The 24,725-nt window shown below is 47.3% G+C and overlaps 2 protein-coding genes across 4 annotated transcripts; both read left to right on the top strand.

Annotated features, from left to right (window-relative positions):
• The first annotated feature begins 1,587 nt into the window (after window positions 1-1,587).
• On the top strand, window positions 1,588-6,350 carry Gm11544 (predicted gene 11544). The gene is made up of 5 exons (NM_001205037.1): window positions 1,588-1,936; window positions 4,543-4,565; window positions 5,057-5,140; window positions 5,280-5,472; window positions 5,643-6,350. The coding sequence occupies exons 1-5, from the start codon at window positions 1,856-1,858 to the stop codon at window positions 5,742-5,744; spliced, it is 483 nt and encodes a 160-aa protein (NP_001191966.1). The 5' UTR covers window positions 1,588-1,855; the 3' UTR covers window positions 5,745-6,350.
• Window positions 6,351-19,194: 12,844 nt separating this feature from the next.
• On the top strand, window positions 19,195-23,502 carry Gm11543 (predicted gene 11543). 3 transcript variants are annotated; one of them, XM_006534610.2, is made up of 5 exons: window positions 19,195-19,527; window positions 21,711-21,733; window positions 22,213-22,296; window positions 22,511-22,634; window positions 22,815-23,502. In XM_006534610.2, the coding sequence occupies exons 1-5, from the start codon at window positions 19,447-19,449 to the stop codon at window positions 22,914-22,916; spliced, it is 414 nt and encodes a 137-aa protein (XP_006534673.1). In that variant the 5' UTR covers window positions 19,195-19,446; the 3' UTR covers window positions 22,917-23,502. The 3 variants fall into 3 exon arrangements, with proteins under 3 accessions (XP_006534673.1, XP_980150.2, XP_011247675.1); XM_975056.4 differs by having other exon boundaries at window positions 22,436-22,634; XM_011249373.3 differs by lacking the exons at window positions 19,195-19,527; window positions 21,711-21,733 and adding an exon at window positions 21,841-21,972 and having other exon boundaries at window positions 22,436-22,634.
• Window positions 23,503-24,725: the final 1,223 nt, after the last annotated feature.

Here is a 24,725-nt window from a genome sequence, read left to right as displayed (position 1 = left end):
TGTTCCAGTGACCTACGGTGGGTGATAGAAACAGGAAGAAAAACGGGGGGATAGGGGCAAATGGGTTTCTTTGGAGGTTGGGGAGACACTGACATTGGAAAATAGAGACTGGGAGCAAAGGTGAGGCTAGAGAGTCAGTCAGTCTGACAGGGATAAGGGGGACCAGAAGTCATGGGAGGTCTCCAAGACATCGTCTTTTTCCCAGTAGTCTTGAGAGTGGACGGGTAACAAACAAGAGATGTGAGGTGCCTCCAACGGCGACATTTCTGTGTCCCTAAACAACACAGTGACCTACCCACTACCTCATTACTCCATTTATTAGCTTGCCTGCAACATGTCTCTCTTCCACTTTTGACAGTCACCATGCATCCACCTATCTGGCCTGCTTTCTTGCAAGGGGCCCCAGAGCCTCTTAGGTCAAGCCCAGGGTCCCCTGTGCATACCTTGGCACTGACTCATTCTGCCATCTGGCGGCCATACTCTGACCCCCTGAGTAATACCATGAATCCCACCTGGCCTGCTGACCCCCTTTGAGGGCTATTGACTTTTTGGCCACAGTGAACAAGGTTCTGAGCCTGGATTTTTCTTCATTCAGAAAGAAACTGTAACAGCATCCCAACATGCCACACTGTTGCAAACCAGAGAGGGTACTATTATCCCAGAATTGTGGGGAATGCTGTGCTAAAGTTTTTCCTCCCCAATTCAGGGTCTTTTCCCCACCTCTTGGACAAAGAACAAAGGCTTGGCTCCATTCATGTGACACACAACCCATTATCCTTCTTGTGCCTTGGCCTGCCTTTCCTACAATCTCTGTCTCCTTCCCTTTGCTGCCTCTCTTTTATCTGGGAAAGTACATCGCCCTCCAGTGGTGAGCTCATCTCTCAAACTTTATTTACTTATTTTGTTTTTTGTTTTTGTTTTTGTTTTTGTTTTTGGTTTGGTTTGGTTTTTCAAGACAGGGTTTCTCTGTATAGCCCGGGCTTTCCTGGAACTCACCAGGCTGGCCTTTAACTCAGAAATCTGCCTGCCTCTGCCTCCCGAGTGCTGGGATCAAAGGCGTGAGCCACCACTTCCAGCCTTATTTTGCTTTTTTGAGATACGGTTTCTCAGAGAAGCCTTGGCTGTCCTGGAACTCACTCTGTAGACCAGGATAATCTCAGAGATCCACCTGTCTCTGCTTGTGAATGCTGGGATTTAAAGGCTTGCGATACTACAACTTGGCCTTTTTTGTTTTTTGTTTTTTCCTTTTCTTCTTTAAAAATTTTTGTTTGTTTGTTTTTGTTTTTGTTTTATTGAGACAGGGTTTCTCTGTATAGCCCTGGCTGTCCTGGAACTCACTCTGTAGACCAGGCTGGTCTCGAACTCAGAAATCCGCCTGCCTTTGCCTCCCAAGTGCTGGGATTAAAGGCGTGCGCCTCCACGCCCAGCTTCTTTTTAAAATTTAATCCTGCCTGGATTGGATCTCACTATAAAATCATACTAGCTTTGAATTCACAGAGATTTGCCACCTCCCAGATGGGATTAAAGGCTGTGTCACCACACCCTGTTCTATCCACTATTTAAGCACAGCCCAGCAGAGGGACTTCCACAGTGCTCTCCTCCATCCAATTTACAAGGCTGCAAATCAACCTCTTCTAACCTCCCACCTCCCAGTTCCTCAAACTCAAGCAAGGCCAGCTCCTCTCCACTTCTCTTCCCTGAGGTCCTGTTCAGCTTGCAGCCCTGGTCCAGCCAACTCCAGTGTGTTAACTCTGGGCCTATCCTGAGGCTGGGCCCATAGGTGGAGAGAAGTGGAAAAGGTCCTGCCCTGTCACTCTGTCCTTACACTCTGAAGATCAGTGGACCCCTTGACAGGATGCTGGACGCCTGGATCCCGGGCATACTCACCTTGGTCTTTGGCCTGCTTTCCAGTCTCCAAGGAGTAAGCGCCAACGAGGTAAGCGAGACTTCTGTGACTTTTGAGGACCCTAGGGGCAGAGGCCTGCCTAGGAACCCAGTCCCCAATTTAACTTGTCAGGAATTACTTTAGCCACTGACAATTGGTAACTTCCTGTCTGTTGTGTTTAGGGAAAGTTGGGGGTAGGGACAATGCAGGAAGACTCTGGGGAAACCTGGGCCCCTGTCTTGGCAGGGCTGTGTTGCTACCTGGGAGCTGGCCCCAACCACAGCCCTGAATAGGATCAGTAACCCCCATTTTAGTCTTGGCATGTCTTATTAAGCCCAGTAGGGGTCTCTCCTATCCTGTTCCAACATGTCTGGTTACCTTGGGGTGTAGTTTATTGTCCCTCCCTGGGACTTGTCTGTTTGTGTATCAGGGAAGTGGAGGTTCCCACTTCTATGATTAGTTTGAATTCAATCTCAGAGTAGACCTGGCTGCCTGGCTGTGTGTTCTCATACCTTGATCCCAGGGAGGTTGGATTTGAGCTCTTGTTCGTGTAAGATCTCTAAGTGTCTTGGGTTGGCAGGTTTTCCTCAGAGATGCTCTAAACAAACCTTTGTTCAATACAGTCTTTTTGTTAGTTTGTTTTGTTTTTCAAGATGGGGCTTCGGTAGCCCTGGCTATCCTAGAGCTCTGTAGTCCAGGCTGGCCTCAACTCAGAGATTAAATTTACAATCTTGGTTGAGAATCTGCTATGGCGGGCAGGCATAAGTGAAGTCCCAAGTCTGCTCCCCAGAACAGTGTCCCCTGGCTGTTGGGAGCCTGTCGTTCTCCATCCAAGACCATGCATGAGTGAATCCAGGATCAAGACACTTCCCGTCTGGGACCTCTGCATCTTTTGTTGACCCCTCTCTGCAGCCCCAAGTATAGACACTGTTAGTCCTCCCAATCAGATCTAATCAATCCATGTTTAGGCTCCCAACCATCCTTATCAGACCACCTGGTTAAGATGCAACGCAGAATAATCCTGGTTCAGTTTATCAAACTTGTCAACCTTTTTTATATATATATATGGACTCACTATATAGATTATACTACCCATGAATTCAACAGAGATCTGTCTTGGTACCTCATCATTGGAATTAAAGGCAGGGTCCACTACGTCTAGCCTAACCACTGTTTAAATGTAGGTAGTATAGGAGCCCAGTGGTGTTAGCAGAGATCTTTAATCTTTGCAGTCCATAGGCAAAGGAAGATGGATCTGAATTCTAGGCCAGCCTGGTACAGAACAAATTCCAGGATAGGCAGAGAAACCCAGTCTTGAAAAACCAATATGATCTATGATAAGAGTTGGATATATGGAAGAGTGTGTGAGAGAGAGAGAGAGAGAAGAGGGAGGGAGGGAGAGAAAGGGAGGGAGGGAGGAAGAGAGAGAGAGAAAGAGGGAGAGAGGGAGGGAGGGAGAGAGAGGGGGAGACAGAGAGAGAGAGAGACTGAGTTCTGAGTTTATGGGCCCCTTGTGTTTTTAGCTTACTGTATCCATCCTCACCAAAGAACAGAGCAACTGTGAGCATGGAGAGGGAATGATCACAGCAGTGACTGTCACCTGTCCTTTTGTCTTTTCTTTAGCAAAGAAATGTTATTGTGAGGATCATCAGCAGAGTCAAAAGCTGGGTTCCTATACTTTTTGTTGAGAGAGGGCCTAGTTCTGGCTGCCCTAGAAGCTGTGGACTCCAGAGATTAAAGGCATGCAGGACCACACCTGGCAATGGTTTTAAATGAAGTAGCCAGAGAGGGCAATGCCTTGATACCCGGGGGAAGAGAGGCCTAATTAAGAGCTTAGACAGTACCGCTATCAACAGGATAGGATTCTGTATGGAGACCTTGGGTGCCTCAAAATACGGAAGGATGCAGGGCAGGGGGTTCCAGCAAGAATCTGAGGGTGAATAAGGCCTGATTATGTTTAGTGAACTCTCAGAGTTGTCTCTACCTATGACATTGGATCATGGGGGCACAGGCAGTAGGGGATTTAGGTTGCTTTCTGGTGGGCTTGAAGGATCGACTAAAGTTGGCTTCCTAGGCCAATCGCTGTGTGTGTGAGTGTGAATGTGTGTGTGTGAGAGTGAGTGAGTATGTGTGTGTGTGTGTGTGTGTGTGTGTGTGTGTGTGTGTGTGTGCTAGGTGTAGTGGTCCACATATTTAATCCAGCAGTCTAGAGATAGAAACAGGTAGACCTCTGAATTCCAGACTAGCCAGGTCAACACAGTGAGGCCCTTGCTTCTCTCAATAAAAAAGGCTGAAGGACCTTGCCTGGCAATTTGTTCCATTAATCTCGGCACATGCTGAGGCAGAGGAAGGTTCCAGTTGTTGATCCTGGACATGGTAGTTGGAAGGAGGGAGAATCTGGTACCCAGAGTCCGGACAATGTCTGAGCAGACACTTGCCTCCAGTACTCTTTGTGGGAGTTTCTACTTTCCAATCTGGCCTCAAACTGGCTCTGTAGCCTTGAATAGTTCTGCCTCCTCTTGACATCTGTCATGACAGACAGCACCCCTGGCTTCCACACACCTACCTGATTTATCTGCATGCTGGACAAACACTCTACCACCTGAGATCCAACTCCCAGGATTTGAGCTCTGACCTCTGTCTTTTTCCTTCCACAGACTGCAAACACATGTGACATCTTGTAAGTATGGGACTTTATCAGTTATTGTCAGTAAAGGCGTGGGGGCGGGGGATGGGTGTGTGCTCAGATTCTGCCCTGGATAAGGGGACAGACACTTAATTCATATCACTTTTTCTGGAACCATAGCCCCTGTCAGCTTACCCAACCACCATGGGGTCTGCAGGTCTGTATCTGCTGCTAATACCCAACCTTTCATAGCTGGAGCAGGGAGTGGGAGTCAAATGATCAATGTCCCACTCCTGCCTCCCATGTAAGTTCAGCATCAGGACCATTCTGCCTAAGGAAGAATGGCATACTGCCCTGATGAACTCTGAACTCAGGTCCTAAGTCCAGACCACAATTCTTTCCAGTGAACCCTGGATAGATGGTTACCACACACCCACTAAGGGTGGCTGGCAACCTGAGGGTTTAAGTGTCTTGAGAAGCAGGGACCCTTTCTTTTGACACTCTGATGTCTTCAGTATTTACCCATGCTTGTTTGTTCTAACTAGAAACTGTACCAAAGGATTCACATGCTGTCACAATGGATGCTGCCCAGAAAGAGAGCTCTCAGATCTTGCAAATGACCACTTTAGGTAAGCCCTGGGTCTCCACTCTGGGCATCGTCACTGAGGGCTGGGTCCTTGGGAAACAGGGTGGGGGTGGGTGATGGAGGAGGTATGGCATGGGAGCATGGTCTGGGCATTTCTGACAACACCATCCCCCCCTTGCTAGGATTGTGGACCTCATCCTGTGGGCCCTTTTGTTTGTCATCTGTGGCACAATAAGGCACTTCTATTTCAAACGGACATATCTACTGCATGGTGTCAGAACATCTGATCATCAGACACCTCCAGAACCGCCCTCCATTGCTCCGCTGGAGAGCATTAGGGTCACCACCTTGGATCCCCCACCACCCTACAGTCAGGTGGGTCTTTCTGTCCCAATACCTAATGTGTTTCATAGCTGGCTTTTCAACATGTTGAAATAATGGATTGTGGGGTGGGGAGGATAATGGATTGGTGAGGGCTCTGCCAACAATAATTGTCATTCTTGACCCAGACTCTAAATAAAACCAGTATCTCTTTTCTCCTGCAGGTTGTTCAGATGACACCTCCCACAGAGCCACCTCCTCCCTACAGCCTCAGGCCTGAGGGCCCTGCTGGCCAGATGAGAGGGCGTGCCTACGCAACCCTTTGAGCTTCCTCACACACAGCTCTTGGATCAAGCCCAGGACCCTGGAATGATTGCCTATCCCATCATGTCTCTTGTCCTTTGATTTAATTTATTGTTTTTATGCAGTGAGACCCCTCCCCTTTTGTCCTGAGAGCTAAGCTGGATTCATGATCTCCATCCCACACTTAAGGCTGTTGACTTTTTTAAGAACTGGGGTTGGCTGTCGTGGATGTAGAGAGATCATTGCTAGTGGACTGCCAATCTTGTCTGGACAGCTTGCTCTGACATCCTACAGCAGCACTTCTGTGCCTGGAAGAGATTGAAGACTGAACTGCACAGACTCTGAGCCATCTTCCAACCATACATGGGCAGAGAGGACCTCACTGCTCCTCTATAGCAATGAAAAAACGAAAAAAAAAAAAAAAACAAAAAACTCACAGGGACTAAGTTTCAATGGCTGGCTGCTAAGTGGTGATGAGACAAGGTCAGAGGCTGAGGAAACCCTTCCATCTTCTTCCAGTGGTGACTGACTGCACTGACCCCCTGAAGGGAGGACAGAACATCCAAGATGTGAATGAATGAATACACCTTCACCTCCCTGGGTCCTTGGTGACAATAAAGAAATGAACTGAAAAGCTCTGTGGATCCTGTTCTATGCCTGGGACCTGGTTTCTGGGGAGACAAGAACTTAATTAAGAATGGGACTCTTAGGGAGATACAAGCCAGAAAACAGCCTCTGGGGGAAGGTAGGGTGGGGAGAAAGCCTGCAGAATGAGACTTGGTTAGACTTCCTTGGAGTCTGGCCAGGGAACACTTCCTTCCACATTCCTCTCTAGGAATCCCCTGGGGTGGTTACAGAGGCCGACCCCACCTTGCTCCTCATCCTGCTGAGCCTGGGTTCCAGGCTCTACATCTAAACCCAGGCCAAACTTGACTCCTGAAGGGAAGAAGGTTTTGTCCTGTGCCTTAGGGACTGAGGACAGCTTGGAACCTGGACTGTTGTGATAGAATTGATGGACTGAAGACAGTTCTGGGTGCCCTTGCCTTGGCATCTTATCCCTGTCTTTATTCTGTGTGCTCCAGAGGGCTGGAGAGCAATCTTACCCTTCAGACAACACCATTAAAACTCACTGCTTAGGTGTGCAGGCAGGCCAGCTGTGACTGTCCTGGATTCCCTCTGTAGACCAGAGTGACTTCAAATTCAGGATTTTCAAGAATACTCATCCCTGGGCCACCACAGAAGAGGACAGGACAGGGATTCCAGCTAAATTCAGGCTCTGAGAACTGGGCTTTTCCCCATCTGAGGAGGTCACCTCTGTCTGCTTGTCACCTACCTGATATTGATGATGGTGGAGAGATTTTAACTCAGTGGTATGGCCTGAAGAGAGCAGCTTTCCTGAATTTCAGTGGCTGACATATTTTATTATATTTAAAATGTGCATCTGTGTTCTGTGAGATGCACAGAACGTTCCCCTAGATCTGATGTTCCAGATGATTTTAAGCTGCCATGTGGGTGCTGGGAATCGAACCCAGGTCCTGAAGGGCAGCCAGTGTTCTTAACCACTGAGCCATATCTCAAGTCCCCTGGATTAGTATATACCCACACAGTATAGTCACTCCTCTGGGTGAGAGTGAAGAGATGTCACATTTTCAGAGGTGACCTTGTACTCTCCATTCCTCCAATATTTATAAAGCCACTACTGTAATATTTCTGTCCTGGGGATCCAGAATGAGACCAGGCACAGAGTCACCTTTAAGGAGAAGCCTGCAGAGAGGCCCACACACCAAAGCTCACAAAAATGCAGACTATAGAATATATAGTAGTGAAATGATGGTCCACATCCATTGACCTATGGGAGCTTGTTCTGTCAGACATGCACATACACTGATCATCCATCCTCTAAGGATGAAGGATCTGTCATGCCAACCTACATTGGGTCTATTTATTGGGAAAAAAGACCAGCTTTGTGAAATAAACTTAATCATTACGTTTTTATAAAGGTGTGTGTGTTTGTGTTCTTTCTTTGCATTTCTATTAAGATTCAGAAGAGACAGTACTTTGGTGTAGTATGAAGTTAGTCAGGAATCTGAGACAGGAGGATTACAGATCTGAGTCTAGCCTGAGTTACAATGAGTTAAAGTCATGGTGGGGAGGGTGGCTGAGAACATAGCTCAGGAGTAGAGAATATGCCTAGTATGTGCAAGCCAGAGTTTAATCTCCAGTTCCTGCTCCAGCAATTCTAGGATGATAGGAGAGCTTCCACGAGCAGTGACCAGGTGGTTAACTGAGAGGATGAAAAAAATTAAACAAAACGTCTCAAGAAGGGCTTCTCTGTGTGTCCCAGACTCCCTCTGTATACCAGGATTGAGGCAATGAGGCTGGAGAGATGGCTCAGCAGAACTGACTTCTCTTCTAGAAGTCCTGAGTTCAAATCCCAGCAACCAAGTGGCGGTTCACAACTATCTATAACGGAATCCAATGCTCTCTTCTGATATGTCTGAAGACAGTGGCAATACTCCTATAAATAAAATAAATAAATAATTGTTAGAAGGAGGATGATGATGAAGGGGAAGAGGAGGAAGAAGAACAGGAGGAAGAGGAGGAAGAGGAGGAGGAGGAGAAACACAAGCACAAGCCCCTGGATATTGCTGACAAGGCAAGAAAGGAATTTAGCCGTCTGGAGAGATGGCTCAGTGGTTAAGAGCATCTGCTGCTCTTGCCTGGGTCTTCACTTTGATTCTCTACACCAGTCCCAAGGCATGTGATGCCTATGGGCACAAGTGGGCAAAATATAGAATCCACATAAAATAAAAATAAGTAAACCTTTTAGGGACCAAAACCAGCATATCTTAAAGTCCATTCCCACCTCCCTCATACCATCCACATAGTTCTTGGTTGTCAACTGAGCTACATCTGAGATTGATTAAAATCGAACTGCCCGGGTACACCTGTGAGGGATTTTTTTTTCTTAAATTAATTGATGCAGTTAGACCCAAGCTTAACAGAGATCTTCTGAGGCTGAAAGATACAACAAATTCATTCCTTATTGGCATTAGATTTTACTTCTTCAGGATTTTGGTGCACACTGAAGACCGTGGAGACATCCAGCCTTGTGGACTGACTGACAACTGGATTCTTGGAGTCCCCATTGGTAGACAGCCATTGTTAGCTTAGCTGAACTCCAGCCTGGAAGCCATTCCAATAAATCCCTTTTATATATATATATAGAGAGAGTCATTATATCATTTCTGTTCCTCTAGAGAACTCTGACTCCTATAACAGGCTAGTGGGAATAATCGCCATTCAAGGAAACCCGGAAAAGGCCAAAGCACTCAGCTCACACTGAAAATCCCAAACTCACCTGAAGGGCTGAGGAGTTGGCCACAGAAGAAAACCACTTTATCCTTCTGTAATACAGTGCTTTCCTGTTCTAGTGGACCCTCAAATCCCGCCATCCTTTCCTTCATCCCAAGGTAATGCTGACTTCTCCTCATTCCACAGCAACATGGGTGGAATGTGGCCTTGCCTCATTATCTAGACAACTGGGAGAACTGGGCTTCAGTCTCCTCCAAGAGACAGAGATGGAGACATTACTAAGAGGTGCAGGAGTGGGTGCTACTGAGCAGGGTGTGTACCAGAGAGAGCATTGAGGAAGTTTGACAGCTTTTAGTGTGTGGGGGGTTTTGGGGGGTGGGGTGTGTGTGTCTGTGTTTAGCCCTAGGTGTCCTGGAATTCGATCTGCATACTGATTCATTCTGTCAGCATGAATTTTAATTGCTGCAGTGGTTACATGAGTTTCTAGATGCGAACCTGGCCTGGTGGTACATGCATTTAATTCCAGCACTTAGGAAAGGAAGGCAGGTGGATCTCTGTGAGTTCAAGCCATCTTGGTTGACATGGTCTACATAGTTTTCCAGGCCAGCCAGGGTTACATAGTTATACTTTTCCTCAAACAAATGAACAAACAAACACAACTTACACAAGTATGAAAAGAGAAACGATGTGTCAAGGGGGAGATCTATATGACATAAAATAAAGTAGAATTATAGATAGCTTGTACCCATGTAGTTTCCTGATGTTGGTATTTTACACAACTTGTAACCATCAGTCACCACACAATAGTGTAACCTGTGGGAGAAGCTGGGCATGTGGAGAGACTTGGTGTATATATGTGTGTGTTTTGTATGTATATGTATGTATGTTTTATGTATGTATGTGTTGTGTGCATGTTGTCTGTGTGTTGTATATGTGTGTATGTTTTATGTGTAAGTGTTGGGTATATAATTTTTTTGTTACTTTTTGTCAACATGATATGGCCTGGAATCACAGGCAGAGCCTCAATGACGATTGGTTACATCATGCTAGCCTGTGGTTGGAACTATGTGAGTTCTCTTGTATTAACTGGAGAGTGAAGACCCAAAAAAGCAAGTGGCACCTACTTGTAGCAGCCCACAAATAAGAGCTGAAAGAAGTGAGCCTTGCCTTCTACTTTCTTGCCCTTCACTCTCTCTGGTCAGTTCATCTACCCTGTTGCTGCCTCTACTCCTTCCTTCAGTTATACTAGAACCAGCTTCATCTGGCTTCAAAGGTTGACTGAAGACCAGCAGCTGTCCAGGATTGCTCCAGGAACCATATGAGGATGCTCAGGCACCCAGCCCACTGTGAACCTTCTGTTCTGTACCTGCAATCCTTTCTCTGTGCTGTTGGCTGTAAATGGGAGCGGCTGCTGCAGAGCCCCTGCTACTGTAACCTCCCTGCAGGATGAACTATAAGCTTAGCTGTAAGCAGGATGAAGTCCTTTGTCCTCCAAGGGGCTTCTGTCAGGATTATGATCACAGCCGTGAAGCTGGGACAGTGCACATGTGTGCTGTGCATGTGTGTGTCCACTCAATGTTCCATGTGGAGGTCAGAGGGCTGTGGAGATGCCAGAGTCTCTTCTACATACATACATTTATTTATTTACTCACTTATTTTGGAGAAAGGGCCTTTTACTGAAACCAGGGTTCACCATTTCAGATGAGCTGGCTGGAAAAGAAGCCACCCATCATCACTGGGTTAATACATTTATGGGATGACAATCAGTTCATTACATGGGTGCTGGGAATCAAACTCAGTCCCCACAGTTGTGTGGGAAGTGCTGTCCCCTAAGCGATCTCTGCCAGGCCCTGCTTACTCAAGGTCCAGGTGCTTGATGTGAATTCTCAGCCCTGCCCTGTCAGCCTGAATGTTTGTATTACAGGCATTGAAAGTGTGTCCTGTTACCTGCTGGCCTGCTGTCCCATCTTGTGACTTCCTGTGGCTATACTGACTTTAGACATTAATAGTTTTAAAATGCTTTGTTACGATTATAATAATTATTATATTCTGTGTATGGGTGTTTTGACTGCTCATATGTCTGTGCACCAAGTGCCTGGTACCCTTGGATTCCAAAAATGATTAAGATTCCCTGGAACTGGAGGTATAGATGGTCGGGAACTGTTGAGTCGGTGCTGGGAATTGAACCCTGATCCTCTGCAAGAGCATCCAGTGCTCTTCAATGCTGAGCCATCTCTCCAGCCCCTAAAAGTTTGTTTTTAATTACTCAGTTTTCTTGGGCTCAAGAACTTTTCATGCTGGCAAAGGCCATTTGAGTGAATGCTGATCTTCTTCCTCCTGGCCAAGAAAGAGCTTTATTTAAACTGTAGGAATTTTATTGTCAGAGCAAGAATTGGTGGATAGTTCACTTCAGAGAGAAATAAAAGAAAATGGTGTTATCCTCACCCTCTTCCTGGGCTTGTGGCTCCTGCTCACACCAGAGATAACTGGAGGGAGAAGACCTCAGAAGATGGTGGAGCTGCACCAGTATGGGATTCAAACACACACACACACACACACACACACACACACACACACACACACACACACACCAGAGAGGCGGGGGAGGGAGGGAGGGAGGGAGGGAGGGAAGGAGGGAGGGAGGGAGGGCAGGCAAGAGAGAGAGAGAGAGAGAAAGAGAGAGAGAGAGAGAGATATCTCAGGGCTGTGTCCCAGTGTCACCTCTTGCCATTGTCAGTACCAGTCATCTTCCCAGACAGGTCACTGTTCCTAATTTGACCTTAGCTGGGGTGCAGAACACATTCTGAACAGCAGAGGGGACAGCTGAGCCATTCAGGGACAACAGTACTTTTCTCCTGAAGCCTGTATACAGGGACAGAGAGGTAGCAGCTTTGGAAAGAAGCAAGTCCCTTCATTCCTGGGTACTTCATTCTGCCACAAACAAAATCAGCTCATGTTTATTTGCTATTGCTGTTTGCAGGACACTGGGGAACTGGGGTTGGGGAGAGAGACCTTGCCTATGCCTGCCCAGCTGACCCTGGGGAGGAAGATGTGAACTGTATTCAGTTTTGTATAAATCAATCAGTATACTAAGCAACTCATGTTGTTGTGCCAGGGAAATGTTAGTGATACCCCCCCCCAAAAAAAAACAACCCACAGGGAACCAATCTGATGCAACTCAAAGCAGAATCTTTATTCTATTCGATTTAGCTCAGGACCCCAACACACTGCCGTCATGCAGGACGGCTTTGGTGATGGGGGTGCCCTGAATATCTATCAGGGCAAGGCTTTATAGTAAGCAGCAAGCAGGGAGTATGTGTGCAGGCATCTAGTTGGAAAGCTCCTGTGGCCTTTAACATAACTGACTGGTGCTGGGAGTCATATCATAAACTTAGCTTGTTTCTTTCTGCATAGGTGGTCGTTAGGCATGTGGTGAGATTGGAAGATTGGGGTGCAGGTTTGTTAGAGGGTATAACCTGGAAACTCTGGTCTTGCTGGGGACTCACCTAGTGACTGGAGCTAGGCTCAGGTTTTGTTTGGGGGCAACTTGTAAACCAATGCTAGGTACCAGCCTGTTAGGGTGCATGAGTTCAAACTTAGGTCAGGTTTTCTAAAATGGAGTCTGAACTTGAAAGCTTTGGCATCACAGTGTCCCCCCTTCATAGTCTGTGTGTGTCGTTTCATTTCTCTCCAACTCCTCAGTTCTCCCTTTGCAAATGAATTTACAGAGAGTTAGAGACTGCATGGCTTATGGTCATAAAGCCCACCAGCCAGAAGTGGCATATTTGCTAAAATGACTCAATACTGCCCCTATAGGCAGAACCTGACTAAAGCCAAGTATTCAACCTCCTTGGAATAGATCACAGCCCAGTGCTATCAGGTGTCATCGATACAGAGTAGTTTTACTAGAATGTGGAGAAGCAAGGGATGGTAGGGTAAAATGCTGAGTGATGAAACTGAACACAGCCCAGCTCTTCTCCCCAGCGTCTGCTAAGCAGGTAGAAGCAAGGTCTCACTTCTCCCAAACCCAGCTGTGTGTTCCTCCAAGAGAGCTGTAGCCCCTCCACCCCTCCGGCCCTGGCTGAGATGTAGTCACTTGAGCTGCCTGTGGGGTCTTATAACCTACATGGTTATAATTGTGATTCAGCCCTCGTGTCCTCTGTGAGTTGGCCTTCCTGGACACTGGACTCCAGCTGCCTTCTCTGAGAAGGCATGGGTGACCAGCTGACCTCCAGGCCCTTAAAGCCAGACCCTATGAGGAACCACAGACAATGAACTCCTCCTTCAGCAAAGAAGAGTGGATGTGCAGAAGGCATGGGGACACTGTTGGGAAACCCAGGCTAGAATTTGATGAGGAATCGTGAGCAGACACAAAGACTTCAGAAGTTTTCTGGGTCTTCTTGCCTCTGCTTCCCAGCATACATGCATGCACATGCCACCCTCTCATGGCTAGCTCACTGGGTGGGGTGGGGGTGCAGTCTTGGGTGGGGCTCTTGTCTCTCTGAACAACAGCAGATCCTCTGCTGGTCAGTGGTGGCACACACCTTTGATCCTAGCACTCAGGAAGCAGAGGCAGGTGGATCTCTGATATCAAGGTCAACCTGGCCTCAGAGCAAGTTCTAGGACAGCCAGGGCCACACAGAAAAAGAATAGCTCTCTCACTGAGCTCCATATCTGACTTTCCTACTGAATGCTGAGCCTCAGTCTTAATGAACACTGGCAAGGGCTTTGGGCTCTTGTCCTACGCAGGAATCTTCAGCTTCCTGTCTCGTCCCCACCCTATGTGCAGATAGGGACATAGAGGGACAATTTGATATCATGGAAAAAACCTGGGAGGCCAGAGGTAACCTCTGGGGACCCTGTGGACTCTGCCTGCTGAGTCAAGTGTAGGTACCACACTTTCTTCTTTCAAAGTTGTAGGGCAAAGCAGGGAACAGCTGTTCTCCGATGTCTATCTCTGTGACATTTTAAATGTGAGCAGAAATTCATCAAGTAAATTCTGAGACACTACAAATTTCATATAACCTATTTTAGTATTTGTTATGTTGGTTTTATTTAGTGGCAAAGTGGTGGCCTCTAACCCTAGTATTCAGGAGGCAGAAGCAGGGAGATCTCTGAGTTTGAGGCTAGCCTGCTCTACTGAATGAGTTCCAGAATGCCAGGGCTACACAGAGAAACCTCAGGATACCAGGGCTACAGAGAGAAACCTCTCTCCCAAGGGGTGAAAAAAAGGTAATTTTGAAATTCACATAACAAATTGTCTTAGTTACTGTTTAACTTCTGTCAACAGACACCATGACCAAGACAGCTCTTATAAGAACATTTAGCACCCAGGCAGGCATGGTGTAAGAGAAGCTGGGAGTTCTACATCTTCATCTGAAGGCTGCTAGCACAATACTGGCTTTCAGGCAGCTACATGGGAGTCTCAAAGCTCACAACCACAGTGACACATGTAGTCCAACAAGGCCATGCCTTCCAATAGTGCCACTCCCAGAGCCAATCACATACAAACCATCACATTCCACTCCCTGGCCCTCTTAGGCTTGTTCAAACATATGAGTCTATGGGGGCCATATCTACCCATAACATAGTAAAAAAAAGTACATTTAGTCCAACTTACATAGTCTCCATAGTTTATAGCACTCTCAACAATGTTAAAAGTCCACAGTTCAGAGTCTCTTCTAAGGTTCATCCAATCATTTAACTGTAATCCCCAAAGTAAGACAGGAGACCAGCTGGGCAAACTCCAAACTCTGCACCTTCATGTCTGATTTCAAGGCAGTGTTCAGATCTCCAACTCCTTTTTCATCTTTGTTGACTGCAACAAGCTTCTTTTCTGGTTTGTTTCCATTCCTCGTGTGCAGCTTTATCATGGCAGATATCCTATGGCCCCCTTGCATCTGGAAAGTCTTGCAGTCTCCAAGACAGCTTCAATGTTACATCTTCTCCTTTCAATGTCTGGGATGGACACATGATTTTCTGGGCTCCACCAAAAGGCTGGCATCATTGCTCCAGCTCTGCCCTCTGTACATTTCTCTAAGCTCAGGTTGATCCACTCCACTGCTGCTGCTATTCTTGGTGATCATCCCATGGTACTAGCATCTCCATTACTGGGGGGTCTTTCGTTGCAACTAGACTTCACCAAGGGTCTCTCAGAGGCTCTCTTCACGGTGCCAAGCCTCAGATCCTTTGCATGACCCTTCTGTCCAGAGCCATCAAGTAGAACTGAGGCTGTACCTTCACCAATGGTCTTTCATGGCCTCCAGAGTACCAAGCCTCAGCTATTCTTCATGACCCCTTCATTCCTTCAAAACCAGTACCACCTGGGTGACTCTTACACATTACCAAGCACAGCTACAGCTTGAGGTACAACCTTGACTATCTTTGGAAAACAACTTCTTCGTATTCTCCAGAAACACATCCCAGAAGATTTCACCTCAGTGATGTGGGTTTCTTCGTAATCACAGCTAATATCATAGCTCCAGCTAACCAGCATCAATGGTCCCAGTAGTCCTTTCTATTTTTCACTTTAAAGCCAGAGCCACATGGCTGAAGCTGCCCAGTTCTGCTGCTTGCTGCGGCTGGAACATGGCTCTCGTTTTTCTATTATCAGCTTTCTGTTTCCCAACTCCCTCTCTACCTAAGCTTGGCTTTCCTGGAACTTGCTCTGTAGATTGACTTTGAACTAAGAGATCTGCGTGCCTCTGTCCTCTGTAATACTGGAATTAAAGGTGTGTGCTGCATGCCTGGGTTTAAACTTTTCTTCACCTAGAACCTGCTTTGTCCCATGCTGGCCTTAAACTCAGAGATCTGTTTGGCTTTGTCTCCTGGGATTAAACATTTATATCACCACGCCTGGATCTAAATTTAGCTGGGTAGGATCTTGCCCCCAACTCCCTAGTTTGTTATCTCCTAGAACATAGGATTCAGGTCCATTTCACTCACTAGTACCCCTTTAATATTTGGAGCATATATTCTATATATTTTCTTTCTCAGCTTGCTATGCTCATTCAAAATGCTCTTCATGAGACTAAACCAGAGATCAAGGTCTCTGCTGGGCTTTTTTTGAGACTTCCTTTGTCAATGCAATTAATCTGAGTCTCTTCACCTTAGTCTCAGGCAGACTCTTCAGACAAGGGCAAAGAGTAGCCCCATTCTTCACCAAAGTACCATATATTTAAATTCTTCACCGAAACTTCTTAGGCGCAGCTACAGAGATGGCTCAGCGGTTAACAGCACTGACTGCTCTTCCAGATGTCCTGAGTTCAATTCCCAGCAACCACATGTTGGCTCACAACCACCTGTAATGGCATCTGATTCCCTCTTCTGGTTCATCTGAAGACACCTACAGTATACTCATATAAATAAAATAAATCTTTACCAAAAAAAAAAAAAGGAAACAAAGAAAAAAAGAAAACCTCTTGGACCAGGTCTACACGGTTCAAACCATTCACAATAACAAAGTCTTCCATATCCATACTAGGATGGCCCGTTCAGCCCAATTTAAAGCATCCCCACTGCTTTCCAAATCCAAAGTCCCAAACCCCACATTCTTTCAAACAAAAGCATGCTCAGTCCTAGCATAGCATTACCCCACTCCTGGTACCAACTTCCGTCTTAGTTAGGATTTTACTGCTGTGAACAGACACCAAGGCTAAGGCCACTCTTAGATGAACAACATTTAATTGGGGTTGGCTTACAGGTTCAAAGTTTCAGTCCAGTTTCATCAAGCCAGGAACATAGTGGAATCCAGGCAGGGATGGTGCAGAAGCTGAGAATTCTACATCTTCTTCTGAAGGCAACTAACAGAATACTGGCTTCTAGGCAGCTAGGATGAGGGTCTCAAAGTTCAAAACCACAATAACACACTTACTTCAACAAGGCCACACCTTCCAATAGTGCCACTCTCCTGGCCCAGCACACACAAACCATCACACAAGTAAACATTAGTATTATCTAAATACAACTTTAATCCCACTCACAGGCATCTTCTGGCAACACTACATCTGGGTTAGATGGATGCCAGAAACTCAAAGGAAATACCACCAGCCCATTCTGCCCATCAGGGCCACTGGTACTAGCTACTTCCCTTCAGTTCCCCAGCCCAGCCATCCCCACCCCTCTTCTCAACTACTGAGTATGCCTGACCTTCTCATCTTTCCTGAGACATAATTACAGAGGAGACCCAGACCAGCCTGGACAGGGTGACCGGCAGCAGGGAATGAAGGGCCATAGAAGTATATCTCAAGATGGCGACAGAGACAGTGGGATTTGGGCAGAGGGAGGAGGGCCAGAATTCCCAGTTAGCAACAATTTCACTCAAGAGGCACAAGTGAGCCGGGCGTGGTGGTGCACACTTTTAATCCCAGCACTTGGGAGGCAGAGGCAGGCGGATTTCTGAGTTCGAGGCCAGCCTGACCTACAAAGTGAGTTCCAGGACAGCCAGGGCTATACAGAGAAACCCTATCTTGAAAAAAAAAAAAAAAAAAGGAGGCACAAGTGTGAGTGTTGTTGGGAAGTTTTAGCACTGTCTCAAGCAGGGTCCACCTCAGCAGGGGGAAAGAGGCTTCAGATGGGCTCCATTACTAAGTACAGGGGTGTTGGCAAGTGGCATACTCCCTCCTACTCCCTTTTCTCTCCCTAGACTCTGTCACCAGAGATTGCAAGTAGAGAGGGAATTCTCAGGGGCCACATCCCAATTGCACTTGGCTTGGCTCTGGAAGGTTCTGTTGCTAAGCGCTAAAAAGGGCCAAGGGATAGTGAGAAACAGAGGCAGAAAGGGGGAGAGAGACCAGAGGACAATTCCTTAGAGGACAATGAGCAAGCTAGGGTCCCTGAGCCACAGGAATGCAGGGACCAAAGCAGTCAAGGAAATGGGGGCAAAACAAAAACAAAAACTGACTTCTTCCACTGGCAGTGGATAATAGGGCAAAACAGGAGGAAAAACAGAAGGGCTCAAATGAGTGCCTTTGGAGAGGCAGTGAAACACTGAAATTGGAAAACAGACTGGCAGGAAAGGCGAGGCTTGGAAGCTCACTCAGTATGACAGGGAAAAGGGGAACCAGAAACCAGAGGAAGTCTCCAAGAAGCTGCCTGATTCCCAGGAGCCAAGTTAGAGTGGACAGGTAACAGGAGCTATGAGATGCACCTCACACTAACACCAGAGCCTCCAAGGCGACCTTCCTGTGTCCCCAGACCAGACAGCGAATCATCCACTACCTCATTGCGCCCTTTTCCCCTAGCTTGGCTGCCACTTGACAGTCACCATGCATCCACCTGTCCAGGGGTTTTTCTTACAAGGGGCCCCAGAGCCTCTTAGGTCAAGTCCCAGGTCCCTGTGCACACCTCGGCGCTGTCCGATGCTGCCACCTGGTGGCCATACTCTGACCGCCTGAGTTCTACCATGAATCCCACCTGGCCTGCTCTCCCGCATTGAGGGCTGTTGGCTTTTTGGCTAGTGGACAAAGTCCTGAGCGCGATATTTCTTCATTCAGAAAGAAACTGTAACAGCATCCCAACATGCCACACTGTTGCAAACCAGAGAGGGTACTATTATCCCAGAATTGTGGGGAATGCTGTGCTAAAGTTTTTCCTCCCAAATTCAGGGTCTTTTCCCCACCTCTTAGACAAAGAACAAAGGAATGGCTCCATTCATGTGCCACACCTCCCGTTATCCTTCTTGGGCCTTGGCCTGCCTTTCCTAGAATTTCTGCCTCCCTCCCTTTGCGGTCTCTCTTGTGTCTGGGCAAGTACAGCGCTCTCCAGTGGTGAACTCATCTCTCAAAGTTTATTTACTTATTTTGTTTTTTTGAAACAGGGTTTCTCTGAGAAGCCTTGGCTGTCCTGGAACTCACTCTGTAGCCCAGGATAATCTCAGAGATCCACCTGCCTCTGTTTCCTGAATGCTGGGATTTAAAGGCTTGCCATACTACAACTTGACCTTTTTTCCTTTTTTTCTTTTTTCTTTTCTTTTTTTCTTTTTTTTTTTTTTAAATTGAATCTAGCCTGGATTGGATCTCGCTAATTAGATCGTAGTAGCTTTGAACTCACAGAGATTTGCCTCCTCCCTGATGGGATTAAAGGCTGTGTCACCACGCCCTGTTCTATCCTCTATTTAAGCACAGCCCAGCAGAGGGACTTCCACAGTGCTCTCCTCCATCCAACTTACAAGGCTGCAAATCAACGTCTTCTAACCTCCCACCTCCCAGTTCCTCAAACTCAAGCAAGGCCAGCTCCTCTCCACTTCTCTTCCCTGAGCTCCTGTTCAGCTTGAAGCCCTGGTCCAGCCAACTCCAGTGTGTTAACTCTGGGCCTATCCTGAGGCTGGCCCTATAGGTGGAGAGAAGTGGAAAAGGCCCTGCCCTGTCACTCTGTCCTTACACTCTGAAGATCAGTGGACCCCTTGACAGGATGCTGGACGCCTGGATCTGGGGCACACTCACCTTGACCTTTGGCCTGCTTTCCAGTCTCCAAGGAGTAAGCTTCAATGAGGTAAGCGAGACTTCTATGACTTTTGAGGACCCTATGGGGCAGAGGCCTGCCTAGGAACCCAGTCCTCAACTTGTCAGGAATTACCTAAACCACAGGCAATTGGAAACTTCCTGTCTGTTGTGTTTGGGTAAAGTTGGGGGTAGGGACAACACAGGGAGACTCTAGGGAAATCTGGGCCCCTATCTTGGCAGGGCTGTGTTGCTACCTGGGAGCTGGCCCCAACCACAGCCCTGAATAGGATCAGTGACCCCCGTTTTAGTCTTGGCATGTCTTATTAAGCCCTGAGTCAGGCTGAGGAACCTGAGGTCTTGCTTGTCTGGGTTAGGGGTCTCTCCTTCCCTGTTCTTCCAAGGTTGGTGACTTGAGTGTAGTTTATTGTCCCTCTCTGGGACTTTTCTGTTTGTGTACCAGGGAAGTGGAGGTTCCCACTTCCATGATTAGTTTGAATTCAATCTCAGAGTAGAGCTGGCTGCCTGGCTGTGTGTTCTCATACCTTGATCCCAGGGGGGCAGGAATTGAGTGCTTGTTCATATATAATCTCTAAGTGTCTCGGGTTGGCAGGTTTCCTCAGAGGTCGTCAGAACAAGCCTTTGTTTAATGCAATCTTTTTTTTAGTTTGTTTTGATTTTCAAGACATGGCTTCTGTAGCCCTGGCTATCCTAGAGCTCTGTAGTCCAGGCTGGCCTCAACTCAAATTAAATTTACAACTTGGTTGAGAATCTGCTATGGCGGGCAGACATAAGTGAAGTCCCAAGTCCACTCCCCAGAACACTGTCCATGGCTGTTTGAAACCTGTAATTCTCTGAGCATGGCAATGTATTTGTCAAGACCAGGATCAAGACACTTCCATTCTGGGACCTCTGCATCATTTGTTGACCCCTCTCTGCAGCCCCGAGTATAGACACTGTCAGTCCTCCCAATCAGATCCAATCAATCCATGTTTATTAAACCTCAGGCCCCCAACCATTCTGATCAGACCAACTGGTTAAGATGCAACACAGGCACACACCTTTAATCCCAGCACCCGGGAGGCAGAGATAGGCGGATTTCTGAGTTCGAGGCCAGCCTGGTCTACAGAGTGAGTTCCAGGACAGCCAAGGCTACACAGAGAAACCCTGTATCCAAAAACCAAAAACCAAAACAAAAAAAAAAAATGCAATACAGAATAATCCTGGTCCAGTGTATCAAACCTATAAACTTTTTTTTTGATACATGGTCTCATTATATAGATAATACTGCCCATGAAAGAGAGAGAGAGAGAGTTAGTTCTGAGTTTATGGGCCCCTTGTGTTCTTAGCTTACTGTATCCATCCTCACCAAAGCACAGAGCATGGAGAGGGAATGATCCCAGCTGTGACTGTCACCTGTCCTATTGTCTTTTCTTTAGCAAAAGAAATGCTATTGTGATGATCGTTAGCAAAGACAAAAGCTGGCTTCCTCTACTTTATTTGTTGAGAGAGGGTCTAGAGCTTCTAGTCCCTAGAAGCTGTGGACTCCTGAGATTGAAGGCATGCAGGACCACACCTGGCAATGGTTCTAAGTGAAGTAGCCAGAGAGGGCGCTGCCTTGATACCTGGGGGAAGAGAGTCCTAATTAAGAGCTTAGACAGTACTGCTATCAACAGGATGGGATTCTGTATGGAGATTTTAGATGCTTCAAAATGCTTTAGGATACAGGGCAGGGGGTTTCCAGCAGGGACATGAGGATGAATAAGGCCTGATTATGTTCATTGAACTTCCAGAGTTGTCTCTACCTATGACACTGGATCATGGGAGTAGAAGCAGTGGGAGATTTAGGCTGCTTTCTGGGGGGCTCTGAAGCTAAGGATCAACTAAAGGTGGCTTCCTATGCCAATCTGTGTGCGTGTGTGTGTGTGTGTGTGTGTGTTGACTCTGGCTATGGTAGTTGGAAGGAAGGAGAATCTGGTACCCAGTGTCTGGACAATGTCTGAGCAGACTCTTGCTAATAGTTCTCTTTGAGAAGGTTTCTACTTCCCAATCTGGCCTCAAACTGGCTCTGTAGCCTTGAAGAGTTCTGCCTCCTCTTGAGTTCTGTCATGATGGGCAACACCCCTGGTTTCCCCACACCGACCTGATTTATCTGCATGCTGGACAAACAGTCTAACACCTGAGACCCAAGTCCCAGGCTTTGAGCTCTGACCTCTGTCTTTTTTTCTTCCACAGACTGTAAACACATGTGACATCTTGTAAGTATGGGACTTTGTCAATAATTGTCAGTAAAGGCAGGGGTGATACCTGTGTGCTCAGATTCTGCCCTGGCTAAGGGGACAGTCACCTAATTCATATCACTTTGCCTAAACCATAGCCCCTGTCAGCTTACCCAACCATGGATCTGCAGGTCTGTAACTGCTGCTAATCTCCAACCTGTCTTAGCTGGATCGGGGAGCAGGAGTCAAATGAGCAATGTCCCACTCCTGCCTCCAATGTAAGTTCAGCGTCAGCACCATTCTGCCTGAGTAGAAAGGCATACTGCCCTGATGAACTCTGAACTCAGGTCCCAAGTCCAGACCCTAATTTCTCCCAGTGAAACCGGGATAGATTGTTACCACACACCCACTAAGGGTGGCTGGCAACCTGAGGGTTTAAGTGTCTTGAGAAGCAGGGACCCTTTCTTTTGACATTCTGATGTCTTCAGTATTTACCCATGCCTTTTTGTTCTGACTAGAAACTGTACCAAAGGATTCACATGCTGTGACAATGGATGCTGCCCTGAAAGAAAGTTCTGGGATCTTGAAAATAACCGCTTTAGGTAAGGCCAGGGTCACAACTCTGGGCATCTTCACTGAGGGCTGGGTCCACATGAATCAGGGTGGGGTAGAAGATGGAGGAGGTATGGCACGGGAGCATGGCCCGGACACTTCTGACAACACCATCCCCTACTACCCTAGGCTTGTGAACATCATCCTGTATGCCATTATACTCGTTTCGTTCATCTGTGTCCTACTGAGGCATTTCTATTTGAGGTGCACAGATCTACAGCATGACGTCAGAACATCTGATCATCAGACTCCTCCAGAACCGCCCTCCATTGCTCCCCTAGAGAGCATTTGGGTTACCTCCTTGGATCCCCCACCACCCTACAGTCAGGTGGGTCTTTCTGTCCCAATACCTAATGTGTTTCATAACATGTTGAAATAATGGAATTGGGGGGTGGGGAGGATAATGGACTTGGGAGAGGGGATAATAGATTGGTGAGGGCTCTGCCAACAATGATTGTTATTCTTTACCCAGACCCTAAATAAAACCAGTATCCCTTTTCTCCTGCAGGTTGTTCAGATGCCAACTCCCACAGAACCACCTCCTCCCTACAGCCTCAGGCCTGAGGGCCCTGCTGGCCAGATGAGAGGGCGTGCCTACGCAACCCTTTGAGCTTCCTTACACACAGCTCTCGGATCAAGCCCAGAACCCTGGAATGACTGCCTATCCCATCATGTCTCTTGTCCTTTGATTTAATTTATTGTTTTTATACACTGCTGAACCCTCCCCTTTTGTCATGAGAGCTAAGCTGTATCCATTATCTCTGTCCACACTAAGACTGCTGACATTTTTAAGAATTGGGGGTAGCTGTAGTAGATGAAGAGAGATTATTGCTAGTGGACTGCCAATTTTGACTGGACAGCTTGCTCTGACATCTTACAGCAGCACTTCTGTGCCTGGAAGAGATTGAAGAGTGAACTGCACAGACTCTGAGCCATCTTCCAACCATGCCTGGGCAGAGAAGACCTCACTGTCCCGCTATAGCAATGCAGAAAACTCAGGCACTAAGTTTCCACAACTGGCTGCTAGCTAAGTGGGCATGGAGACAAGGATAGAGGCTGAGGAAACACTTCCATCTTCTTCCAGTGGTGACTGACTGCACTGAGCACCTGCTGGGAGGATAGAGCAGCCAAGATGTGAGTGAATGCATAGACCTTCAGCTTCCTGGGGCATGGGGGGCACTGAATAAATGAATTGAAAAGCTCTCTGGATCCTGTTCTATTCCTGGGATGGGCTTTCTGGAGACACAAGAACTTGATTAAGAATGGGACTCAGAGAGATTCAAGCCACAAACAGCCTCTGGGGGAAGGTAGGGTGGGGAGAAAGCCTGCAGAATGAGACTTGGTTAGACTTCCTTGGAGTTTGGTCAGGGAACACTTCCTTTCACATTCCTCTCTATGAATCCTCTGGAGTGATAGCAGAGGCAGACCCCTCCTAGCTCCTCATCCTGCTGAGCCTGGGTTCCAGGTTCTACATAGAAACCCAGCCCAAAGTTGAATCCTGAAGGGAAGAAGTTTTGACCTGTGGCAGAGGGACTGAGGACAACTTGGAGCTGCAGGGGGCGGGGAGTGAAGACAGTTCCTGGTGCCCATGACTTGGCACCTTACCCCTGTGTTTACTGTGTGTGCTGCAGAGGGATGAAGGCCAATGTTTCCCTTCAGACAGACAACACTATCAATACTCACTGCTTAGGTGTGCAGGCAGGCCGGGTGTGACTGTCCTGGACTCCCTCTGTAGACCAGGCTGGCTTGACATTCAGGATGCTCAAGAATACTCATCCCTGGACCACAACAGAAGAGGGCAGGGCAGGGATTCCAGGTAGATTCACACTCTGAGAACTGGGCTTTGCCCTATCTGAGGAGGTCCCTTCATTCTGCTTGTCACCTATCTGACATTGAAGATGGTGGAGGGCTTTAATTCAGTGGTATGGGCTGCAGAGAGTGGCTTCCTGAACTTCAGTGGCTGACATTTTATTATATTTAAAATGTGCATCTGCGTTCTGTGAGGGTGTCAGGTTCCCTAGATCTGATGTTCCAGATGATTATGAGCTGCCATGTGGGTGCTGGGAATCGAACCCAGGTCCTGAAGGGCGCCCAGTGTTCTTAACCACTGAGCCATATCTCCAGTCCCCTGGATTAGTATATATATACACTCAGTATAGTCACTACTGTGGGTGAAAGTGAAGAGATATCACATTTTTCAGAGGTGACCTTGTATTGTCTATTCCACCAATATTTATAAAGCCACAACTGTAATACTTCTGTCCTTGGGATCCAGAATGAGACCAGGTGCAGAGTCGCCTCTAAGGAGAAGCCTGCAGAGAGACCCACACACCAAAGCTCACAGAGATGCAGATGCTCATCTCCTGGTGCCCTGGAGTGGGTGGGGTGTGAAATGATGGTCCACATCCACTGACCTATG

This window comes from Mus musculus, chromosome 11 (assembly GCF_000001635.26).
Source record: "Mus musculus strain C57BL/6J chromosome 11, GRCm38.p6 C57BL/6J".
Lineage (NCBI taxonomy): Eukaryota > Metazoa > Chordata > Mammalia > Rodentia > Muridae > Mus > Mus musculus.
This window is presented reverse-complemented; position numbering and strand designations above follow the sequence as displayed.